General features: G+C 41.6%; 1 protein-coding gene across 1 annotated transcript; it reads left to right on the top strand.

Moving 5' to 3' along the window:
* CFAP58 (cilia and flagella associated protein 58) lies at positions 1-26,112 on the top strand. Its single transcript, XM_076066357.1, has 19 exons — positions 1-98; positions 184-214; positions 2,296-2,595; positions 4,296-4,444; positions 5,462-5,618; positions 6,212-6,406; positions 6,958-7,095; positions 7,620-7,779; positions 8,338-8,420; positions 8,854-9,045; positions 9,932-10,093; positions 11,076-11,222; positions 12,711-12,851; positions 13,667-13,890; positions 15,744-15,855; positions 16,554-16,658; positions 18,025-18,144; positions 18,421-18,554; positions 25,240-26,112. Exons 2-19 carry the CDS (start codon positions 206-208, stop codon positions 25,358-25,360), a joined length of 2,649 nt encoding a protein of 882 aa, XP_075922472.1. The 5' UTR covers positions 1-98; positions 184-205; the 3' UTR covers positions 25,361-26,112.
* The last annotated feature ends 76 nt before the right edge of the window (positions 26,113-26,188 follow it).

Genomic DNA, 26,188 nt, shown 5'->3' with positions numbered 1-26,188 from the left:
CGAGAGGCGGGGGCTAGTCTCGCGAGATAACCGCGTTGTTTATGTCTCCATGGCAACGCCCCCAACAGGCCCCGGTGCAAACCGAAGCCTTCGTTCAGCCACTTAACATTTCCATGGTTTTCATTGTGTCAAGTAATTTCTTTTTTTTTACCAACAAGATTAATATTATTTGTATAAGTACAGTGTTGTGTATACGGGGTCAGCTATGGAAGAGGTACGTACTCGTTTTTTATATATCAAGGATCACATTAATTTAATATTGCGGTTCAGTAATGCCAATACACGTTGTACTGTTAGTTTTTAAAATATTTTTTGTGCATATAATACTGTAACATTGCGAATATTTCAGCTGTGGAAGGTTAACCTCAATGTAGGTTAATATAGTGAATGTATTCAATGTGTTTCGACCAATTTAGAAAAAAACACAGTTTTAAGATTTGTTTTTACCAAATCCATCAGTCATCTTTCAAACATAATTCAATACTTGCGCATTTTCACCAGTCCTATAAGTCAAATCGTCACAACATCGATAAATGTACGATACACGTTGTATTGATTTATATTTATTGACTTGTGTTCTGGAATATTTAACTATTTAGCACACTTCATACAAATTTCACCGGTACTCCAATCATCTGTCTAAACTACCACCACCACCATCATCATTACGATCCATAGGGCAGATAAGCCCGTAAGGTGTCCGTCCACCTGCACATTTCGTCATGTTTCCACATCATTCTGGCACAGATCTGCTGTGATGTCGTGAAGACATTCTCTGTTAGGTCTTCCTCTCTTTCCCCTTCCTTCCATTTCGACCGAATGACGACGCACTTTCAATTGTCCTGTTCTTGTCCATTCCACACATGTGTGTGTGTGTCCAAATAGTGCCTGCATCAGCTCTTCTTCTTCTTCTGCTGCTGCTGCTGCTATGTGAAATGTGTATTTCCTGCTTCAGCTTCACACGTGAACCATTTTACAACTCACTGTGCTTACACTATTATTATTCATTGTTCTATGAAGAGCCATTGCCCGAAACGTCGCTAAGGGCACACACACACACTGTTGTTGTTGTTGACGGATGTGTCGAGTAGTTTGTTGTGAACTCTGCTTGTACACCACTCCCAACGCTGGAGCAGCAGCATCACCACGTAATAAATACTCTAAACGTAGCATAAGTGCAACAAATGCAACTATTCTCATTCTCACCCACTTACTTTACCCTTTAGAATTAGGAGAATGTATGGAATCCGCTTATGCAAATACAATACAGAAAATTTCGTTTCCAAACGAAGAGTAGAAATGACTCCATCCACAAATGCAGTTCACCCGAAACTAAATGCATTATTTGTGATAGGGAAATGCAGATATTAGTCTGGGTGTTAAGTGGGATATTCGGGATTATCTATTCATATAAATCCCCGCGAAAACAATAGGGAGAAATTATATTGCAATGCCTCTACATGTCTCCCACCAATCTCAATTCACATATGAAATAGTTGAATTCACTCCATTGGAAGATATGGAGCCATCAATGTAACGGTATTCAGCCGCCTGTTGAGAAGAAAATAAGAGTGTCATTAGAAATCAGTCGGGTATCAATCATCCTGGACAGTGTATTAAAGAGTGGCGCACCGGGTCCGGGCACTCTTTTATGAACCCAATGAAGTAGGGTTACACAACCCCATTAACCGAACCGGCATCAGGAGGCCTTCATACAGCATGGGGATTGTCACAGGGCTGAAAATTATAAATTAAAAAATGTATCGGAATATTTGACCTGGATGATCTCTTGAGATGGAATATCTCATTTCCAAGGGTGTCCAGGGTATCAAGTGATACATATATAGCAATGACGCATATCCATACATTTTTAAATCTACATCTTATACAGGATATATTTTTATAATAATAAGTTACATTTACACTGTGTCAAGAACAGGAAACAAGACAGCTAAGCAAGCCCGCGCGAGCATCACGTCGCAATAGATCACATAAGTAAATGGTGCACACAGGTTTTAACTGTCAGGGCTTATTTTAATTTGAGTCTGTCCTGGTTAGCAACCCAGATAATAGTTCCTGGCACACCGTATCCAGTCTACGTCTCAATATTAAAGTGCTGTTATTACTAGTCACGTGTGTACTCCAGTCTCCTAGTGATGCAACCAATATTCAGTGAGTAAGTTAACCCTGGTCCTATAAACTACACCAACTTTATACTCGTAAAAAAATAAACAGCCTGTAATCGAACAAAACCAAAGCCCATTTTTGAAACCGAGTGACCATGTGTGCACGCAGGAAATAGAGATGGAGAAAGAGAAGGCTCCCCCTGTTGTTGGCGACGAGGGCACGTTCGAGTCGCTGGAGAGGGACTTCCAGGAGGTGCTGAGCGAGCTGACAGGCGACAAGAGCCTGGAAAAGTTCCGCGATGAGTACGAGAAGCTGCACCGCGCCCTAAAGAAGTCCCACGACAACGAGAAGCGCCTAATGACCAAGTGCCGTGAGCTGAACGCCGAGATTGTCGCCAACTCTGCCAAGGTGTCCACCGCCCTCAAGCTTTCGCAGGAGGATCAGGCCAGCATCGCTTCCCTCAAGAAGGTCAGCAACATCTTAAAAATAAAAAAAATCCCCCAAAATGTAATCCGATTGTGTTATCGGCATCATGTCGTGAGCCGAAGGAACTGTTCAGATCTCTCACAGAGCAATGCTTTAATGGGATAAAATGGGCCACTGAATTGGATACCATAGAGCTCCTTCTGGGATACCTTCAAGTGGCTTGATTCATATTGTAGAGGGCAGGATTTTCCCACATGAGAGCGCATGACAGCCAAAATGCCAAATTAAGTACATTCATTGGTGATGAGGCTGAGAAAATCAACTTATTACACTTTGAGAGCCCATTTAATCACAAGTAGCTGCCTGGATTCGAGCCCAGGATCTCAGGGATGCCAGCTCAGCACTCTGACCTCTGAGCCACTGAGCGACCTTGGTCAGGAATGTGCTCATAGCTTTCCGATGCCGATAAATTAATCAAATGTGGAATGCACTTCCATCACTGACAGCTAAAATCCCTGCTTTAGAAATTACTGAAATTGTATCCTATTTTTGTTGTTGTGGAATGGTGCGTCATGAATAATAATCATTTGTTAAGCCAAGGATGTTCGTGTGATTTTCAAGGACACTTTTACTAAGTTCCTGCTTTAGATAGTTTGGCTAATTTATTTGTAGCGGTTTGCTTGTGGTAGGAAACTAGAGTATTGGGAGAACACCCACAAAGGAGTGGCTCAAGAAGAAGCACATTAAGGTCCTGGAGTGGCCTAGCCAGTCTCCAGCCCTTAATTCCATAGAAAATCTGTGGAGGGAGCTGAAGGTTCGAGTTGCCAAACGTCAGCCTCGAAACCTTAATGACTTGGAGAAGATCTGCAAAGAGGAGTGGGACAAAATCCCTCCTGAGATGTGTGCAAACCTGGTGGCCAACTACAAGAAACGTCTGACCTCTGTGATTGCCAACAAGGGTTTTGCCACCAAGTACTAAGTCATGTTTTGCAGAGGGGTCAAATACTTATTTCCCTCATTAAAATGCCAATCAATTTATAACATTTTTGACATGCGTTATTCTGGATTTTGTTGTTGTTATTCTGTCTCTCACTGTTCAAATAAACCTACCATTAAAATTATAGACTGATCATTTCTTTGTCAGTGGGCAAACGTACAAAATGAGCGGGGGATCAAATACTTTTTTCCCTCACTGTAAGTGCTTTTGTAAGGTGTGTATTTTATGTGGGAGGAAACTGGAGTGACAAAAGAAAACCCACCCATATGAGGGGATAACACTAGGACTGCAGAAATATTAAGCAAGCTACTTGATGTACTGCCTCCTACTGGTTCTTTGCTGCCTCACTGGTAATACATTGTGCAAGAGCTAAACTGATGTCAAATTATATGTTATGATTGGAGTGAGAAAGGTTTGGTGCTGCCTTTTAAGTTCTACTAAACTGATACACGGCAATTTGTATTGCAGGGCTCAAGTGAACATATGCTGATTGTGTTTTATCCATTTATCATCTCCCCTTCAATTAAATCAGTATGTTTTGGAAAAGGAAGATATTTCCCTGGAATCAACTATTGATATTTGTTGCCTCATTCAAGTTTTGAGAAAAGTCATATTAATGCATAGTCTCGTGGTGGATTGCACGATTATGCTTTGGGGGATTTATATAGCTTTCTGCCTGCTTTGAATTGAATTATAAAGACCCAGTGACCAACTTTTATATTTCATTGTCTGTGTTTGCTTGAAGGAAATTGAGAAAGCTTGGAAGATGGTGGACGCAGCCCATGAGAAGGAGCAGAGGGCCAAAGAGACCATCCAGACCCTCAAGCAAGAGATCACAAACCTGGCCAAGATGGTCGAGCAAGGAGCCGGCATTTCTCAAGGACAGGAATACAAGTAGATAAGGCAACAGTCAGGCATTCATAGGGAATATTGATGACTGTGACTCGTGGTTAACATTGTTAGTCGTTTTAAAGCTTTCGTGACTGCAGGGATTCATATTCTTGTTTCTTTCGGTAAAGTCACGTAGAAAGGGGAATAATAAAATAATAAAAGATCAAACAATAAAATTCTCACGACGTTTCGATTGCAACACAAGCAATCATCACCAGGTGTGAAAACTACGGCAAGAAAATTTGAAAAAAGTGGCGTTTTTTTCTTAACGTTAGCACCACGGACAGCACCTGGCGGTTGTTCAGACGGACGAGTCCACCTATGCTCGGAACGTGTTCACAGTGTATCCCTATATTGAAACAAAGGATTGAGCAGTGCTCATTGGCATTGACTAAGTTGTGGAATCTCCACAATGTCTGATGGCGTGGATCACTCGCTTTGTCGGACAACCACTCTTGACCGTCCCCGACCACTGGTACTCAGTGCTTGTCCTGTTTATCACGTTGAAATTTAATACTGTAATTTAAGCTCGCATTTGTGTAAAGCATGAAACAAATGACAACATTTGACCGTACAGTGGTAAGTTGTAAAGATGACAAACAATTGAATGCACTGTTCAATTGTTTATTTTGAATGCTGCATATAGATGTACTGTGATAGTCATGCATTTACTTCTGGATTTAGGTATTAAAGTGTATTCTTACACTCATGTGTACTAAATTGTGTATGTATAAATGTGTACTAGATTGTGTATGTATAAATAGTTTAGTTATCACTCTTGTTGCAATTGGTTTCTGTAAACCCTGCAGCCACTAGAGGCGCTAAATTTACCAAAATGGCAAAAAAGTATTGTTTGTGGAATGAAAGCACGACTCATATTGTGTCAATTCATCAAAGCGCAAGCAATGCAGTATTTTATATGCCTAACATTTCAAATGTTAATGGAGGCATAACACATAACGTTTCTGAAATTATGTAAATGTTTGACATACGTTTCTTGTGTGCCCCGTGTGTCCTCAGCTTAAACGATCTGCTAAAAGCCAAAGAGGATTTGACGAAGGAGAGGGATGGGCTGCTGTCTGATGTGGTGAGGCTCCGTGAGGATCTTGCACAGGCAACCACCCAGCAGCAGAAGATGGAGCAGGATATGACTGAGGTTGAACAAACCATTTCCGAGGTAAGGCAACTATCACATCGTTCTGAGACAGATTGCTCAAAAACACGCAACTACGTTCATGGGATGCAATTCACCTGCTCGTTTAAAAACAATCTTCCAAGTAATGTTTTCATTTTCGGTTTTTGCCAAAGGAGAAGTAGTGGTGCAGTGGTTAGCACTCAACGCCCCAACCACCTTAACAAACCTATACTGAGCAGCATGGTGAAGTATGGTCAAATAACCTCCATGACCAATATGGCATGAGGAAGCTTTCATCCAGCTGCAGATTGCATAAGAGCTGTAAAGTTATTTTTAAATATTGGAGCAACTCAAAATGTTGGACAGAAAAGGTCGAAAAAGAGGGTTATAATTTTAAACACATTGAGATGTTAAATTAATGAAAGTAAATATTTTTTTATACACATTTTGAGTTAGACTCTTTTAACCTTGACATGTTTATGAGTTTTTAATATCGTGTATTAAATAATTGTAATGTGTGGCAATAGAAGTGTGCATGACGCTTAACGATTTGTGGGGTTTCAGGAGTTCATTAACTTCATGGTCTCTTGCAAAGGAAACCTGGTTTAAATATTTTGTCGTATCTCCCATCACAGCTTCAGCAAGACATCCAGATGCGACAGAATGATATAATGCGGGAGACTCGTCGCAAGGAGAAGCTGGAGCGGGAGGTTAAGCAGATGCAGATGGATATAGACAACAAGCATGCTGAGAACAAGAATCTGCAGGGCCATCTGCAGCGCAGCAAGGATGAGCTACAGAGGCAGGAGCAGCAGCTTAAAGACCAGAACGTAAGGCTTTGGTTGTGTGGTTCACAGGCCAGAGCGCTGAGCTGGAACCTATTAGATCCTGGGTTCAAATCCAGACCTGCGTAGTGAGTTGGTCTTAGTCCATCGAAATAAATGTCGGTTCCACATTTAATTTGCCTAAAATCCATGGGCCGTTCTCAAACACGAAGGATTGCACTTCTCTGCGAAATATTCAAATGGACACTTTGCCCCATGACATTGCAAATATAACGCAATGGGAATTCAAATTTGGTCAAAGGAAAACAACTTTTCAAAGATGGGAAGGAAATGATTGTTTTACTTCAAAAATTATTGAGAGAAAAGCACTCATGCCAACACTATAAATACCTCATAATGAGCACAGCAACTATACTTAAATGATGCTTTCATCCCCGGTTGACTGTTTAATGACCCTTTGCTGGTCCACTTTGTTGTTACTTTTTAACTATGCCAGAGAGATTGTTGCATTTTGTATCGGACACATTTCATTCATGTCCATCATTTTTTATTTAGTGTAATTTATCGCGTGCGTGTTGTCTCTCTGTGTGCCGTAGATACAAAATGAGCGAACAATCAAGGAAAGTGAAAGCCTGAAGGCCAGATCCATGAAGCTGCAGCAAGAGTACGACCAGAAGGTCATGTTGGTAGATCAGCTGGCACAAGAGAACCAGCAGAGTTCTGCTGAACTAAAAGTACGTGCTGCTTGCTCGCCACATTGTAATCTGAAGATGTGATAAGTTTATCCCACGGGAATTATCTAAAACTGGAGAGCTGTCACACTATTTTTTTAATTGTTTGTAAAGAAGTGTACGAAGAAAGGTATTGACACATTTAAAATGTATATAAGCCGGAAGACGCTTCTCCTTTTATTAGAAACGTTCAGTGGATTGCACTTATTTGTGTCATCGTACTCTCCAGCAGAGGGCCCCATAACACAACATTGGACCAAATCTTTGTTCCCTGAATATTTTATCATAATTATATTGTGGATTATAGCCACATCACTTTTTACATTATAATTGATGCAATCCATTGTCACTGCCATGTTTGTTTATTTACATTTTAAGCAAAATATTTATATTTAAACATACAATAAATCATAACGTATGTATGTACGTTGCATTTCTTTCGCACCGTACGTAAATGAGGATACCCCAATGTTAAGTTTCAAGACATACAGACGATGATTCTCAATCTGTCTACTCTTAATGGACAGGCTCGGGAGGATGAAGTGTTCCAGATGAAGCATGAGATCACTCGGCTCACCAAGATGCGAGAGATGACACAAAAGAAGCTGCGTCAGGTTGAGGACCAAAAGACGGAGGTGGAGCAACAGAGAGAGATTTTGAAAAACCAGATTTCTAGAATGGAGAAAGGTTTGTATCCTGTTTCCTCTCTAAATCTAAATTGCTTCACCAGGATCTCTTTTAGCTGAGCTAATTTGAGCTTGTAGGAATATGTAGAGTTTGACAGTCTGTCCTATTGGTCGTCAGCCAATCAGTTTCAATTGGTATTTTCATCTGTTCTTTTGATGAAAAGAAAATTATAATTATTGTTTAGGCTTCAGTCATAAACTACGCAAGTTGTCGTGTGAATTGGAAATTACTCAACAGTTAGTGTGCTGAAAATACAAGTTCAAATGTAAATGTATCACAATGTTTGTGTGACTTAATGTATTTTTATTCATAATTTCTGTATAACTTATAATTTGTTGATGTTTGTAAGTGTAAGTTAGTTTGAACAAATATTTTTGAGAGGACAAACACACTGCAGTTATGCACCAATGAGTAAATTTTTATGTGCAGGAGTGAGATGGATTGTGGCATCATAAGACCATGAGAGATGGTATGGAAAATTCTTAATGCAGCAGTGAATCGTAATGGCTCACAATAGTGATGATAACATATTTATGAATATTGACATTTATTGTGCAGAGGCCGAGGCTTCAAAAAAACAGATCGAAGCTGACAAGAAGGTTATTGATGAACTACAGCGAGAAAAAGAGTTATTGAATAAGGTCAGAACACCAGACTACCAATTACTCTTAATATGTACATAATGTTTGTATAAGTGTATACCTTCGTGTTTCTTTTACACAACAACAATGCATTCTGATTAACATGTGCCCAACTGATTTTGCGTGATATAACAGACGTGTCCTTGGGTTATGCACATTAAGAGATATTTAGTTATTCAAGCGATTTGTATGTATGTTGAACTTCTTTCGCACCGTATATAGCCATCAGTGCTAATCGGAGGTGCGGGGGGAAGGACGACAAACTAAACTGAACTTGGCATTGTACGTGATTAAATATTGTACGCTATTAAATATAAAACACTGCCAAAAACACTGCATATTAGTCGAGCACAATAGTAGACATGCTACATTCCACAGAGCCACTGCTTAAGTGTGTGCCAGCTGCTTAACTGCTCCGTTGCGTGGATTGCAGAACATCGGCAAAGCGGCAGGCGAGACGCAAAAGCAGGTGCACATGGTGCGCCTGCACGAGCAGTCCAAGCGCAACCTGGAGCAAGAGATCCATAATTACAAGGACGAGGCCCAGAAGCAGCGCAAGATCATCTTCCAGCTGGAGAAAGAGCGCGACCGCTACATCAACGAGGCCAGCGACCTCACGCAAAAGGCACGGCTGTGGATGCTGCACGGGACCCTCACTACCGTGGCGGGCTCGTGAAATAATTTTCGACTAATACATGAACGTGCAACTAACTGTCTTTTGTCTTATTGCCAAAATAAAATAACCCTTAGTCCGTCAAGCGTTGGGCACGCTGGATTAATATTTGTAGCGGCTGTTTATTTAAGTGAAGCAAACCCTAGAATAGTCCACACTTCTTTGAGTTTCACAGTAATTGCATTATAAATATTATGCATGTGGCAATTCACATGCCGGTGTATAGATTGCACAATTCGATTCTAGAATATGTTTTTCTTGTTTGTAATGTTTGCTGTTTTACCCTGGGGGTGCGTATAGAATCTACTGTAGTATAAAATGAATTGCATTATTCTTAAATACACATGTTGATGCTAGAATCGTGAGCATAATACATTTGTATTAATAGGATAATTATTACATGCGTAATATTTATGCATGGAATAAATAATAATACAGCTTTGTACTTTGATATCCCCCTATGCTGAACTGGAATTCCACTGAAGTAAACCACTGCAAGTAAATGTTTGGCATAGTAATTTTAATTGTACACAAATACTGTCATTAAATTGTATATAAAGTAATTGTATAACATCAGGCACAGTTTAGAATGATGCAGAATTTGTTCATGTACATGTTAATCATGCTTTGTATTATTGGATTTTACCCAACTTGAAAGGCTCATGTTTCTTTACGAATGGAAATGCCTTGCCAAACCACTTACAATGAGTAAATATGACTGGCCATCGTTCTTAAACCAGGATTAGGAACCACTCGTGGCTAAATGAGCAAGCTTGATGCCGAGTTGATTGCTGATGGCTTCACTCGAAGTCTGCGGTTGCCTGTGTAAACCTTTCAGGTTCTACTGCACATGGAGGATGTGAAGGTGCGCGAGATGCAGATCTTTGACTACAAGAAGAAGATAGCAGAAGCCGAGACGAAACTCAAGCAGCAGCAAAACCTGTATGAGGCCGTGCGCTCTGACCGCAACCTCTACAGCAAGAACCTCATCGAGGCACAGGTGCTGTCACTGCCTGGCAGAGTACTCGTGTCATGATAGTCATTAACCGAGAGAGCCTTTTTGTTTCACTGCTGTCCATGAGTGCCTTCAGAGCACCCTATATTGAAATATTTTGCCCTTCCCGTTGTGTTCCATTCTAACTCTATATTTGAAAACTGTCATGTTATGCTGATTTATTTTATCATCAGCAGCCATGATAAATCCACTGCTGGATTAAGACCTCCCCATACCACCACCATCCCCAAAAGCTGATTAATTTAGATAGGTTACATTTTAAGTTGTAAGCAATGAGTTTCTCAAACTTTGCAAACATTGCTTTTATTTTTTTCTCGTGTTTATCTTTGTGATTTACTTTGTGTAGTTCTACAATCCTTTCCCATATTTCACTTTTATTAATTGTAATTGTGACGGTGTGTAGAGACCTTGATACAGTAGTGGCAAAACAATGACTGATGATAAGATGAGAGAAACAGTTCATGTTAGTCAGGGTTGTTTGTCATGCATTCTAAATCATTAACCAAAGCTAATAGCTTTGAAGCAGTTGGAGAAATTCAGTCTGAAGTGGGTAAACCCAGTTCTACAGCAGGTCAAGTATGTACTAATATGTGGGGGTGTGTATATATATTTTTAGGCAGCCTATAATCCAAATTATTTTCTAAAGGTATTTGTGTGACTGCGAGAGCATTAATGCTCGTGACTCAGGGTTGCATTCATGATGTTATTAATGTATTATAAAGACACAATCGGGTGCATGATGGTCTTGTGACTTCTATCAACAGCTGTGGCAGCACAGCCTTGTGTCACGCCAGCTGTATCTTGGCATAGTGCTTGTTTTTATCGGTATATCTACTAAAAAAAATACATATTTTACTTCAACCGTATAATACGTAGCATTATGATGTGTGTTTATGGTACGTAATGAAATGCTAATGGATGTGTGTATGACAATAGCATTTCTTAAAATGTTATCTCATTTTTGAAGGATGAAATAACGGAGACAAAACGGAAACTGAAGATAATGAACCACCAGATTGACCAACTCAAGGAAGAGATCACGGCCAAAGAGGCGACGCTGGTCAAAGAGCACATGGAGAACCAGCGAGTGGAGAAGGAGCGAGAAGCCCTCAAGGTATGATTTGTTCAGTCATCGTGAGACGTACTCGTATGTACCGGCCGAATGTTGCTTGATTAATTACCCCTAACAAACTACTCGCATCGACATTTTGCAATTCTACATTTGCAAACAAAAAGACCACGTCTCATTAACACTAAATTAAAACACAAATATATTAGAATAGGCTAATATTTCAAGCAAAGGCCTATGTTGAGAAGAGAAATCGAGCAGAAAAATTGGAATGAATTATATTTGGTTATCACACTTTACATGAAGACTGTTGATATGAACAATATTCAACTGATACCTAAATCATGAATTATTCATATGCTTGTGCACCACTGCCTTTGCAGTCTCAATATTTCATATGATACATACCTACATCTATTTCTAAAAGCAATTCCAAGTATATGTGTTGCATACTTATGCAACACAAGTGTAGTGACGCACTCCGAGACGAGGTTCTTAAGACACCTTCTTTATTTCTACACGTCAGGGAACTACAGACGCCCAACGTGCTTACACGCTAGTCACACATTCGTCTCTTGATGGCACTGCCTAGCTAGTACGGTTGACAGGGAGGCTAGCTAGCGGCGTCTTCAGGTGGTCGAGACGGCGGCGATGAAGGTGACGAACAGCGACACGGCGAGGGGGGTCCACTCCCAGCAACAGCCCTGAGCCCCCGTCCCGGGCCCCCTATTATCCTCCTGGCGTGGCCTTGCCCCACCCTAGCCACGCCCTCCTTCTAGAACCTATTAGCGTGTTCTCGGGTTCCAGATGGACCCCTGTCCTAGGCTTCCCTTTTTATCTCCTCCTGCTGACGTGTGTACTGTCCCCTGCTGTCAGTACCCCTTTCTGTCAGCAGCCCGCGTTATTACACTACACAAATGTAGCACAATATATAGAAAACTATTTTCAAATACAGAATGATTGGTAATAATGGAATGGATGTTTACATGTTTAAGTTTTCCCAAGTGAGTAAGAAACTATTCAGAAGCATTTTCTTAGGCAGCATTGTTTTTTACCATGATGATTGGTTTATGCTTATGACCAAATCACTCGCCAATCTCAAATTTCGGGACGCTAAGTGGGATTGAGCTTGGGTAGCGCTTAGATGAGTGACCACCATGCACAAATATATTGGTTTAGGGCCTCAGGTACCACGTGGTGCGCAGTAGAGGGCGGTGCAGTAAATTTATTGCTTTGTTTCCCACCTTCACCACCAGCACTAACCATAATGGTGAAATATGGTAGAATTACCCTCACGACCCGCACAGACGTGGGGAGTGGCCTCATCCAGCAGTGGCTTTACAAAAAGGCTGTATATGTACACATTGGTTTCCAGTGGAACGTGCTTATGTATGTTGAACTTCTTTCGTACCGTACGTAGCCAACCGTGCTAATCGGAGGTGCGGGGGAAGGACACCAAACTAAACACAAAAAGCAGTTCTCAGGAAATTAGTTTTCAACCTAGATTTAAAAGTGCATGGCCGTTGCTTTCAGGTGGAACTGCAGCGGATGAAACAGCAAGCAGCGGAAACAAAGGCCTTCATCGACTCGCAGGAGGTGGAAGAGCGGAAGCTGCTGCGAATCATATCTGAGGCGGACCAGGACCGTCTCCGGCAGAAGAAGGAGCTCGATCAGGTTGGAACCGCTGCAACAAATAACTGAATTTCATTGCGTTAGGTGTGTACAGTGGTGATTAACGAAAGGCCCGTGCAGACATGAGGTGGCTTGTAGCTCCAGAAAAACTTGAGGTAATTCTACAACCCTGGTAGATGTCAGCATTGGTTGATAATGACAGTTGATGAAAGTTCTTAATTAGCATTTAATACCTAATTTGCCTTATAAAAGACAGCGTGCATATACAAGACAGAAAGGCACTATAAATGTAATAACAGCATCAACATCCATCATAGAGGTTTTTTTAGTTAGATCGCGTAAATAGAAATGTTGCGTTGAACCCGCCACCACCCGACACAACCAATTAGTAAGGTTTGTCATGTAAACAAAACATGGCTATTCGTTACTAGTACAGCACACCGGTGTGTTGGAAAGTAAACCCACATTTACCGAAAGAGCTAAGAATATTTACAATTCGAGTACGACGTTTTGTGACAGCCAGATATGGCTGTTGCCTGATGATGCTAGTTCTAATTACTGGCGAAAAGTTGTACTCGAATTGTACCTCTATTATGGATGTTGGTCGTGGAAGCATAAACACGTCATACAGTAATTATATATCTAATAACTAATGTGGTGAGACCATAAACTCACTACACTTGAGTACCAGGTTTAATCACAGACGGCTGCCAGGGTTTGAACCCACCATTTCAGCAGTTCCAGTGCAGCGCTCTGATCTCTGAGCTACCTCAACGCAAATAGAATTGAAAATGTGCACACCGTCCTATCTCACGGGTTTCCTCTTGCCACGCGATCTCTGTCTGCTTCCCCCGCAGGTCCTGACGGAGCGCGACGTGCTGGGCACGCAGCTGGTGCGGCGCAACGATGAGCTGGCTCTGCTGTATGAGAAGATCAAGATCCAGCAGTCGACGCTCAACAAGGGCGAGGTGCAGTACCGCCAGCGCCTAGAGGACATCCGCCTGCTCAAGCTGGAGATCCGCAAGCTGCGTCGCGAGAAGAACATCCTCACCCGCAGCACGGCCAACGTCGAGGACCTCCGGTAATGCTGCCATGCCCCGTTGCCATACCCTGTGCTGAGTGGAGTAACCGGACCTTACGTCACACACGGCCACACAAGAGACCTGAGCTTTGTTGTTTATCAAGCCTGACTCTGTTATTGAGACCCTGAAGGTTGAAACTGGTACAGAGTTTGGTTCCTTAAACAAATGCTGCTGGCCAATATCGGTATCTGGATAAAATGTTGTTATCTACATGTAGAGACACAAAACAGTGGTCTACTTTTATATCATCTTAGACAATAAAATGAGTCTCGCAGTGCTATAATTATAAACACATAATGAATTCATGTTACGAGTGTTGACAGGTAGCATCGTAAAAGCATCCATAAAGGAGATGCAACCCGAAAAACAAAGAGGTCTTATCTTGCCACATCAGCACTATAGTGGCAACACTACTTGGACATATTAAAAATGTAAGGGAGTGATGTCATATTGACATTACAAGAGTCTTATGTTGGTGTGCCTGTCAATATCTGTGTGCCTGTCTATTATTAAAGCTTAACACTCATTTCAAACAGTGTGGAATACACAACAATAGAGCTATCTGTTTTATGGTATTTGTTTTCCTTTAAGGAGGAGCGTTCATACAGCTACGAACCTGGCGAGAACTGGTCTTGGGCCTCTCCTACGTAGACTCAGCCTCAAATTGACACTCGGCAGACAAAGGCAGCTGGGCGTGATGCTGGCCACTCACCCCCTCGTGTGCCGTGCCAGCCTTCATAGGTGTTCGCTAACAGCACTTGCCTCAAAAGTCAGTTAAGGCTATACGGGGGCTCTTCATCTTGTTTTCCTTTAAGGACGACACAATAACAGTAGTGCTTGACCAATTTTAGAAAGTGGTCATATGCTACAGTCCTCTAAGTACATGGCTGCATTTGTAACTCAATGTTAATGGGCACACACTAAGTAATTAAAGGTCCTGTCACAATCTGCATGCCCTTTTATGCCCTTGACTGCAGCACTCGTGACTTCCAAATAAGTATTAATATAATAACAATGGTTATTATATTAATACTTTGTTATTATGCCTGACTGAATTGTTTTATATTTATTTTTGCAATATATTCCAATTGTGCTATGAGAAGTAGAACATTACATTCAGTGACTCTTCCATTGACCAGTGCATTATCCTGTGTCAGAGAACGGCAGCAGAAGGTGATACTCAACATCCACATTAGAAGTAGCACATGTTCTCACATGCCCTGTTATAGAGAAGTTAAACACATGACAATGAATTCAATCTTTTTTGTTCATTATTAGTGCTTAAATGTTGGAAATTTAAGTTAAAAACTATATTTTATAGTCATGTGTTTTGAGTACATTTATTGGTGACTGGGCAGAGTCCATACACGTTCTATACTTGAGAACCTAGTTTAATCACAAGTGACTGCTCAGATTTGAATCAACCATCTCAGTGGTGCTAGGTCAATCCTCTTACCCTTGAGTTACCCACCCATCTCTCTGATTTGCTCTTTTTTTAATATGTCCTAGAGATGAGACCACATCACCCGAATATTCCAGTCCCTCCAACGGCTCACAATCCAATCTCAAAGAAATTTCAATAAATGTCCCAGCCTACCTCTCCCGAGGTCTCTAATTCTCCCCTGCTACCTCATTGTCTGGAACTTCCTATTCCTATCCATCTGTGTTGTCGACTCTGTTCAAGTCCAATCTCAAGACTTCCCTTCTTTCCCACTGCCTTTGATTGAATTACCCTCCCTTTAAAAAATAAATGTCAACTCTTTTTATTCAGCGTCTTGGGATGCAGTGACATTTGGCCGCCATCTAAATCCCGACTGTATCGTATTCTATCAACGGCAATGCGGTGTGGCAGGCGAGAGGTGTACCACATGCAGCGTGATCTTTTGAGGGAGAGGACGCGCTGCAAGGCTCTGGAGGAGGAGCTAGAGAACCCCATGAACATCCATCGGTGGAGGAAGTTGGAGGTGGGGCCCTACTTGCATGAGCACTGCTCGCAGTCGGTCAACGTCGCTGTCAAGAAATGCCTGTTTATAATTGAAAAATAATTGTAGTTTGACCTATGTGTAGTAGTGAGTAGTTAGCACCTCTACATATGCGACAGCATTCGTCTTAACCATAGTGGATAAGGCGACATTTCATTACCATTGCTTTAATCTATTTTGGGCTACATTTAACAAACATTTTGTCACTGACGGAGAGTTCGGTTTACACACCGGATTCATTGCCACTTCGGTACTGTGTGGTAATATTTTCTAAACATAAGATGTAGCCACAATTCCAGTTTTATTTAAAAAATGTATTAATGTGTGTTTTGTCAATGAACATGAGACCATTATTGGGCACTAAAGACTTCATGATTTATTTTGAGACTTTGCTTTATTATTTTTACATTCATATGTAAATTACAAAATTATATATTTTAATGGTCTTGCTTTTTTTACATTTCTTGCTTTTGATATGAAAACACAAAATTGTATAAACTGTAAATTATGTAATCTTGCCAATACGATTTCAAGTTTTCTAAGCTTAAGAATGTATGTTAATGAATGCATAACATTCCTAGTTTGTATTTATCAATTACACTAATGCAGACATTTAATATAGAACTTGAGCGTCATAGTTAAAGCATCAAGAGTCTAACACTGTATTCCACTACCAACAGGGAAGTGATCCCAGCACATACGAGCTGATCCAGAAGATCCACATGCTGCAAAAGAGACTCATCACAAAGACAGAGGAGGTGGTCGAGAGGGAGCTGCTCATTCAGGTCTTCCCTACACCCTTGACACCTCCTTGGCTTCTGACTTATGAGTTATCAATTAGATAAAGGCATGATAACAATGGTTACCAGGTTTCTTCCAAGAATCTTGGGGTACTGATAGGATGACTTCGTGTCTAATCATATGCTGCTGCAGGAAACTTAAGGTGAGGCTCGCTACCTGTACCGGGCCCTCTGTGCTAGAGAACCTGATGGCTAGGAGAGGAGGCCGTGTGATCGACAAAAGGCCTGCTCTTCGGGGCTGCGTTAGATGGATGGTTACTGTCGAGACTCGGAGAAAGGAAAGGAGTTTGCTTGGGGACTTTGCCAGGAGGGAACGCTAAGGGTTGGTGCTGGACGGTGGATGCCACTAGGTGCTTGAATTGCTAACATGTGGGCTGTCGTAGGACATTGGACTGCAGATGCAAATTCTCGTAGCGAGTTCTTTCGTGGATTCTCATTTCATGCCCATGCGGAGCCGGTGTACTTATTTGCTTGCTTAAGCAGTCTCTAAGCTGATAAATGCAGTGTAAGTTTCTCATTTCACACTTGGCTAATTTAGCAGCTCTCTCCAGATGATGGTGCAGAACAAAAAATATATTTTCCATATTGTCTCAGGTTGTAATTGAAGTAAGATTTTATTGACTGTAGTAAGTTAATACCTAAGCCAGAGAGAACATTTTAGCCATTAAATAAACCCAACGAATGTTATACAGCTATGACCATATTTACGTGTTTTTCAAACAACATATTTTCAGTGATAATAGCTAATCCTTTAGAATATTCACATTTTGCTTGGTTACTGACGTTCATATGGAGCATTAGTCATGTTTGAAATCATCTAGCATACTTAATCTTGACTGTTCAGATGCACACTTGAACATAAACAATTAAATGTTTTAAATTAGAAACAGTGTATTGTGTTTTCTTGAAGTAATATTGTTTTTAATGGTGGGATAAATTATGATGGGGTCACAACTCAAAACATTGTCAGTATATTTTATGCACTGACCTTCAATCGTGCCTAATTTATCAAAGCCTTCAACCAAATTACCCAGAATGTGTCATCAGATCTCAGACTCTATGTAGGGTTGAGCATAGATGATGCTTGGATGGGTGACTTGACATGCACACCAGGCTGTCATGGGGCTCTGGGGCTATGTTGCGGTCTGCAGAGCGAAGTGCGGCAACATCCATTGTACTATACTTCTATGCTCCTGCATCTGTGCTCCCCAACTTCACCAACCCACACTGAATAACCCCCCCCACGATCCACATGGCACGGAGAGGCACTCATCCAGCAGTGCACTGATAAATGGGCTGTGCATGTACAATTCAATGGAGTGTGTTACTGCCTGTGCTTGTGTGTGTCTAGGAAAAAGAGAAGCTGTACGTGGAGCTCAAACACATCCTGGCTCGCCAACCCGGCCCGGAGGTTGCCGAACAGCTCCAGATTTACCAACAGACACTTCGTGAGAAAACCAAGCAGATGAAAGTAGGAATCTCGGCTCAAATTAATTTTCCATGCATTTCCTGAATGGTGTGCAGCGGTGGCTGTGATGCATCGAGGCTATGCAGTTGCATACCTAGTTGCTAAAGTGATATGCTTGTAATATGTAATGTGCCCAGCAATATCGAGCGGAATGATGAGTGTGGTTTATGTAGTTAAAACCTGGCTAACATTCTACAATACTTAGAAGTGGGCTACTTTTTATAACTTAGTGTTTATTCCAGTATCCGATTTGTGTGTTTGTGTATGCAAATCCACCAGAGCCTGGCCTCGGAGCTCAACATGTACGAGTCACAATGCCAGGAGAACAAATATGAGATGGAGAGGCTGTCCCGTGAGCTGCAGAACGTCAAGAAAAAATACCTTATACAGAAACGCAAGGAGCAGCAGACGAAGTAAGAAGCTGTTGATGTTCATATATATATACTCTATATATACTCTGTATATTTGGCGTCATGTGAAATTGCAGGATTATAATGAAATTAGTAGTATTTGATGGTCTCCTTCGAAATAGTCTCCTTTGGCGCTGTTACATCGCTGCCAGCGATTGCTTATCTTCGGAAAGCCATTCTTGAAGTTTTCAGCTGGAAAGTTTCTCAGTTGCCTCATCACGCCTTGAGACATTAGCGGAAGGCGCCTTACAAATAAATGTAAATTATTATCACATTTGCTTCATTGTCCATATTGTCTTTAAAAGGTGTTCCTCAGCACGGGTTGTTTGTACCATGGTCATAGTTTATATCGGGCAGACTTCTCAATTTAACATAAAAATCCCTTTTTCATCATTGATCTTCATAGTTCACAATGTGTGAAACTCGTACTAACAGTCTTCTTTGGTTCTTTCGGTAAAGTCACGTAGAATGAGAATAAAATAATAAATTGATAAAATAAAATAACACAATAATATTCTCACGACGTTTCGGCCACAACACAAGCGGCCTTCATCAGGTGAAGGGAGCGAGACTGTCTGGTAGGACAGCGCTGGAGTGAGAGAGCCACGTTCAGATCACGGCTTTTAAGCTGTGTGAGAGGAACAAAGAGCCTTGACGAAGGAATTAGCATAAAATTTAGCATTGAAATGGCTGAATGATTAGCTTGTGACTGGTCACAGAAATAGCTATGTTAAAAGTTAAAGCATACACATCCGCAGAGGCACCCATTGTTAAAAGGAATTAGCATAGAATTTAGCATTGAAATAGCTAAATTAAGGCATACACATCCGCAGAGGCACCCCTTGATAATGGGATTAGCATAGAATTTAGCATTGAAATGGCTGAGTGATTCGCTTGTAACTGCTACAGAAATAGTTACGTTGAAGTCAGAGCATACACATTCACCGAGGCACTTAGTACAAATCAAACAGGAGAATTTAGCATTGAAATAACTAGGCGAATTTAGCATTGAAATAACTGGGTGATTTGCTAGTGACTGGTCACAGAAATGACTACACATCTGAGCTATTCACAGTACTATATAGTGAACCAATAAAAACTAAAATATAAATTACCTTCATGTTATCAATAAACTCTATATTCTCCAATCAGCTAAGCTACCAACCATAAGTCGTTATATATCACAATGCTATATGGCGAAAAAATGGGTGGATTCTTACCCTCAAATTTCCGTACCACGGATAGCTACGGGCCCCGTTCAGACGGACGAGTTCGTCCATGGTCGGAACAGAGGAGGGGGGGAGAGACAGCTGCGAAGCCCTAGTATACTCCATGTTGTAAACCATACCATTAACCGTGGTGTGAGAGGTATTAAGAGGCAATGCTGGCGAAAGAGCTGCGGTCTGAAGGTCATCGTAAAATTACAATTAATTAAGAACAGAAATGATTTAACACATCTTTCCAGTGGTTACTAAGCCTGAATCCATCTTCTCGGTTGAAATTGTCTCTGTGCTTGTATATGTGAATGGCCTCATGAACGAATCTCTCATGGTAGCCAGTTGGTTTGCAAAGAACCTCCGTCTTGGAGAAGTCAATGTCATGTGAGCCCACTGAATTGTAACAGTGATCTGCCACGGCAGAGGAGTTCGTCTTACCGTGTTTCAAGTCTGCTTTATGTTCGCGGATGCGGTCCGAGATATGTCTTTTGGTTTCTCCAATGTAGCTACTACCACAGAGGCACTTTAGTTTGTAAACGCCCGGGTACTGTATGTCTGGAAGAGCATCTTTTACAGATGGAACTAAATCACGGATTTTGTGTACTGTGTTGAATCGGACCTGGATCTTGTGTTTATTCAGGATTTTGGAGATCTTTTTAGTGACCCCTGCAATGTAGGGTAAGGTGATGGTTTTGAGTGGCTCCACAAGAGGATCCTTCTTCATGACTGGAGTGATGGCTTTGCGGATTGTGTAGTCGGAGTAGCCATTAGTCCTGAGAGCCTGGTGTACGTGCTTGAGTTCACTGGTAATGTGTTCCTGGTCGGAAATGCATTGGGCTCTATGGTATAGAGTCTTGATGAGGCAGTTCTTCTGGGATGGATGGTGGTGGGAATCCGGTTTCAAGTAAGCATCTGTATGGGTAGCTTTCCTGTAGACAGAGTGGCTCATTGAACCATCATGTCTCCTTTTAATTAAGACATCCAGAAAGGGTAGTTTGCCATCTTTTTCGACCTCCATGGTAAATCTGATGGCTGGGTGTATGGAATTGATGTGGTCGCGGAATTGGTCTAGAGCAGGCTGGCCATGTGGCCAGATGACAAAGGTGTCATCAACGTACCTCTTCCATAAGGTCGGGCGTAGAGTGGCAGTCTGGATGGCGTCAGTTTCAAATTTTTCCATGAATACGTTGGCTACAACCGGAGATAGGGGGGAGCCCATTGGGGTGCCCTCAGTTTGTTTGTAGAAAGTTCCATTCCAGGTGAAGTATGTGTTGGTTAAGCAATGTCTCACCAGGGGGGGTACATCAGTATGCAGTCCTTGATGAACCAGGTCTTCAATGATAGCGATGGTGTCAGGTACCGGGACTTTGGTGAACAAGGACACCACATCAAAACTGACAAGCAGGTCGTTTGGGGACAGGGAAATGTCTTTGATTGTCGATACCAGGTGAGTAGAATTTAGTACCGCAGAGGTGGTTTTTCCAGTGAAAGGTCGCAGTATATCAGCCAGAAAACGTGCCAGTTTGTAGGTGGGGGAGCTGATAGTAGAGACGATGGGACGAAGGGGTGTATCTTCTTTGTGTATCTTTGGAAGGCCATATAATCTTGGTGGTCTGGCAGCAGAGGGTTTCAACAAGAACTGTTTGTTCTCATCAATTAATGCTGTTGAATCAGAGATAATTTTGTTCGTTTTGGTGACCAGGCTGTTGGTGGGATCTCTTTTTATTTTTGTATAGCTGCCATCGTTGAGTAGTTCTTGAATTTTGTTGTTATATTCTGTTTTGTCCATGATGACAGTGGCATTGCCTTTGTCGGCTGAGAGAACGACAATATCATCCCTCTTTTTTAATTGAGATAATTCAAAACGTTCGTCTTTGCTGATGTTGCTAGGTGGCAACTTAGCGTTTTTGAGGGTTGCAGCGATTTCAGATCTTGCTACGTCTGCAGAGATGTGACTCAAGCCCTTGAGTGCAACGTCGACATGGGCAATGATATCATTAACCGGTAAGTGTCTCGGTGTGACAGCAAAGTTTAGACCTTTAGCTAAAACGGATTTCAGACCATCAGAAATGGAACTGTTACTGCGATTAATTACGACTTTGTTGACGTCTATCTTTTCGGTGTGTGGATCCGATTTTTTTTTTGCTGGAGAGGTGATTGAATTTGGAAATCAAATTGTCCCTACATTTGTTCGACATAGTGGCAGCCGAAGAGGTAGTCATATTGTCTACATGTTCCCAATCCGATGTAGACAGCATTAATTGATGAGAACAAACAGTTCTTGTTGAAACCCTCTGCTGCCAGACCACCAAGATTATATAGCCTTCCAAAGATACACAAAGAAGATACACCCCTTCGTCCCATCGTCTTTACTATCAGCTCCCCCACCTACAAACTGGCACGTTTTCTGGCTGATATACTGCGACCTTTCACTGGAAAAACCACCTCTGCGGTACTAAATTCTACTCACCTGGTATCGACAATCAAAGACATTTCCCTGTCCCCAAACGACCTGCTTGTCAGTTTTGATGTGGTGTCCTTGTTCACCAAAGTCCCGGTACCTGACACCATCGCTATCATTGAAGACCTGGTTCATCAAGGACTGCATACTGATGTACCCCCCCTGGTGAGACATTGCTTAACCAACACATACTTCACCTGGAATGGAACTTTCTACAAACAAACTGAGGGCACCCCAATGGGCTCCCCCCTATCTCCGGTTGTAGCCAACGTATTCATGGAAAAATTTGAAACTGACGCCATCCAGACTGCCACTCTACGCCCGACCTTATGGAAGAGGTACGTTGATGACACCTTTGTCATCTGGCCACATGGCCAGCCTGCTCTAGACCAATTCCGCGACCACATCAATTCCATACACCCAGCCATCAGATTTACCATGGAGGTCGAAAAAGATGGCAAACTACCCTTTCTGGATGTCTTAATTAAAAGGAGACATGATGGTTCAATGAGCCACTCTGTCTACAGGAAAGCTACCCATACAGATGCTTACTTGAAACCGGATTCCCACCACCATCCATCCCAGAAGAACTGCCTCATCAAGACTCTATACCATAGAGCCCAATGCATTTCCGACCAGGAACACATTACCAGTGAACTCAAGCACGTACACCAGGCTCTCAGGGCTAATGGCTACTCCGACTACACAATCCGCAAAGCCATCACTCCAGTCATGAAGAAGGATCCTCTTGTGGAGCCACTCAAAACCATCACCTTACCCTACATTGCAGGGGTCACTAAAAAGATCTCCAAAATCCTGAATAAACACAAGATCCAGGTCCGATTCAACACAGTACACAAAATCCGTGATTTAGTTCCATCTGTAAAAGATGCTCTTCCAGACATACAGTACCCGGGCGTTTACAAACTAAAGTGCCTCTGTGGTAGTAGCTACATTGGAGAAACCAAAAGACATATCTCGGACCGCATCCGCGAACATAAAGCAGACTTGAAACACGGTAAGACGAACTCCTCTGCCGTGGCAGATCACTGTTACAATTCAGTGGGCTCACATGACATTGACTTCTCCAAGACGGAGGTTCTTTGCAAACCAACTGGCTACCATGAGAGATTCGTTCATGAGGCCATTCACATATACAAGCACAGAGACAATTTCAACCGAGAAGATGGATTCAGGCTTAGTAACCACTGGAAAGATGTGTTAAATCATTTCTGTTCTTAATTAATTGTAATTTTACGATGACCTTCAGACCGCAGCTCTTTCGCCAGCATTGCCTCTTAATACCTCTCACACCACGGTTAATGGTATGGTTTACAACATGGAGTATACTAGGGCTTCGCAGCTGTCTCTCCCCCCCTCCTCTGTTCCGACCATGGACGAACTCGTCCGTCTGAACGGGGCCCGTAGCTATCCGTGGTACGGAAATTTGAGGGTAAGAATCCACCCATTTTTTCGCCATATAGCATTGTGATATATAACGACTTATGGTTGGTAGCTTAGCTGATTGGAGAATATAGAGTTTATTGATAACATGAAGGTAATTTATATTTTAGTTTTTATTGGTTCACTATATAGTACTGTGAATAGCTCAGATGTGTAGTCATTTCTGTGACCAGTCACTAGCAAATCACCCAGTTATTTCAATGCTAAATTCGCCTAGTTATTTCAATGCTAAATTCTCCTGTTTGATTTGTACTAAGTGCCTCGGTGAATGTGTATGCTCTGACTTCAACGTAACTATTTCTGTAGCAGTTACAAGCGAATCACTCAGCCATTTCAATGCTAAATTCTATGCTAATCCCATTATCAAGGGGTGCCTCTGCGGATGTGTATGCCTTAATTTAGCTATTTCAATGCTAAATTCTATGCTAATTCCTTTTAACAATGGGTGCCTCTGCGGATGTGTATGCTTTAACTTTTAACATAGCTATTTCTGTGACCAGTCACAAGCTAATCATTCAGCCATTTCAATGCTAAATTTTATGCTAATTCCTTCGTCAAGGCTCTTTGTTCCTCTCACACAGCTTAAAAGCCGTGATCTGAACGTGGCTCTCTCACTCCAGCGCTGTCCTACCAGACAGTCTCGCTCCCTTCACCTGATGAAGGCCGCTTGTGTTGTGGCCGAAACGTCGTGAGAATATTATTGTGTTATTTTATTTTATCAATTTATTATTTTATTCTCATTCTACGTGACTTTACCGAAAGAACCAAAGAAGATGAATCATTGCAGTCACGAAAGCTTTAAATCGAAATTTAAAATCGTACTAACAGTGTCTGAGTGTGTGATTGGCATGCTGAATCACTTGACTGTGTGTACACAAAAAATTATGCAATCATTCCGTACACTGTAATAGTAAATGAAATATTTTGTAATATTTAATTTACTATTGCATAAATATATACATATAGGTGTAAGAATTAGGATAATATTCAAAAGTTATAATTCTACTTTATTGAGTACCACTTTGTGGAAAGTCAACAGTGGTCATCATATGGAGACTCTGACCTCATGATGGGAATGTGGAATTTCCACCACTGGCTCATGGCCGACAACAAAGATGAGATAGCATTATCCAGATGGCAGCTTATGAAGGAGACCCTGACATTAAAAAATATATAACCTCTTCCTCCCCACCTCCCTCTCCCAATGTATGCATTGTGTATGCGTGTGTGTACTGTTACTGGTGTTAAAATAAATTAAAACCATATATACGCACCAAAACCTTACAGATTGTCAAGCCTTTTTTGGAATGCTGATATTTGGGGTTTTCGCATTTACTCATTGAGATTTTTTTTATTCTGAAGGAGGACATTATCTCTATTTTGGCATTCGTCAATGTTGAATACAGGACTTACATTGTTGACGGTGATTTATCCAGTGATTTATTGATGCGTCTTTACGTGGCTCTGCAGCTAACCTGCGCGCGTGCCTTGTGATTCCACCAAAGGCAACAATTTACTATGCGTGTTGTGCTGCTTCTCTTAACAGGCAGCGGGATCGTGAAATTGCGCTGGCCGAGTCCGGGGCGTCTCTCATCCAGCCGCAGCGCACTGACATGCCCCGATTCACAGGAGGGGGCTTCAGTATGTCCGCGAAAGCGTCCGTCTGATACACCACAGCCACGTACATGTACGCGGGTCGGTTTTGTCAATCCATTGCTGGACGATGGCCTCCCGATGCCCCGCGGGTTGTGAGAGATATTTGATCCTACTTCGCCACACCGGTCATTCTGGGTTGGGCGAAGGTGGGGGAAGTGCAGAACAACAACAGGCGGAAATGTAGCAATGTTTTATTAGCCGGTGTATTTTATGATTTCTTGTGGATGCGCTTTGTTTTTGAATTTCATAGATGTGAACAAGCAGAGCCAATGGCAGTAATTGGAATACCTATTCAGTCGTGTGCAGTCGTCCTCCGTTCTGTGTAACCACAGACTTTTGTGCAGTCTGGCGTTATTTCTAGGGTGTACCAGCTTGCACTTGTACAACTCCGTCATTTCTAGGGTGTACCAGCTTGCACTTGTACAACTACAGTAAAACACTTTTATAACGGGGCATTTCGCAATTTCACTTTTAATCAACAGGGTTTGTAATATTACAGTATTTCACACCACTACACCACCTCGACTATACATTGCAATATGTACTGAAGGTTAATGGAATAGCATATATTTAATTTAAATTCTGATTAGAATAAGAAAAGATAATTTACAATAAAAAAAAACAATGATACATTATCTTCCAAAAATGTAATCCAGTGTTCTTTATTGCAGACACGTTAACTAGGAATGCATTTTTGATACTCAATTCAAAATCATTTTGGGTGGAGAGCAACAATAAACAATTGTGGAATGATTGCAGATAATTGTGTGATAGTCTGTTTTTATGATGCCTAAAGCTCGTCAACAAATCGAACACGCAACGTAAAACTATGAAGGCAC

Source organism: Petromyzon marinus, chromosome 11 (assembly GCF_048934315.1).
Source record: "Petromyzon marinus isolate PM22_M1 ecotype Great Lakes invasive population chromosome 11, UKy_Petmar_22M1.pri1.0, whole genome shotgun sequence".
NCBI lineage: Eukaryota > Metazoa > Chordata > Hyperoartia > Petromyzontiformes > Petromyzontidae > Petromyzon > Petromyzon marinus.
Note: the sequence above shows the minus strand (reverse complement) of the source record. Positions and strands in the feature narration are given on the sequence as shown.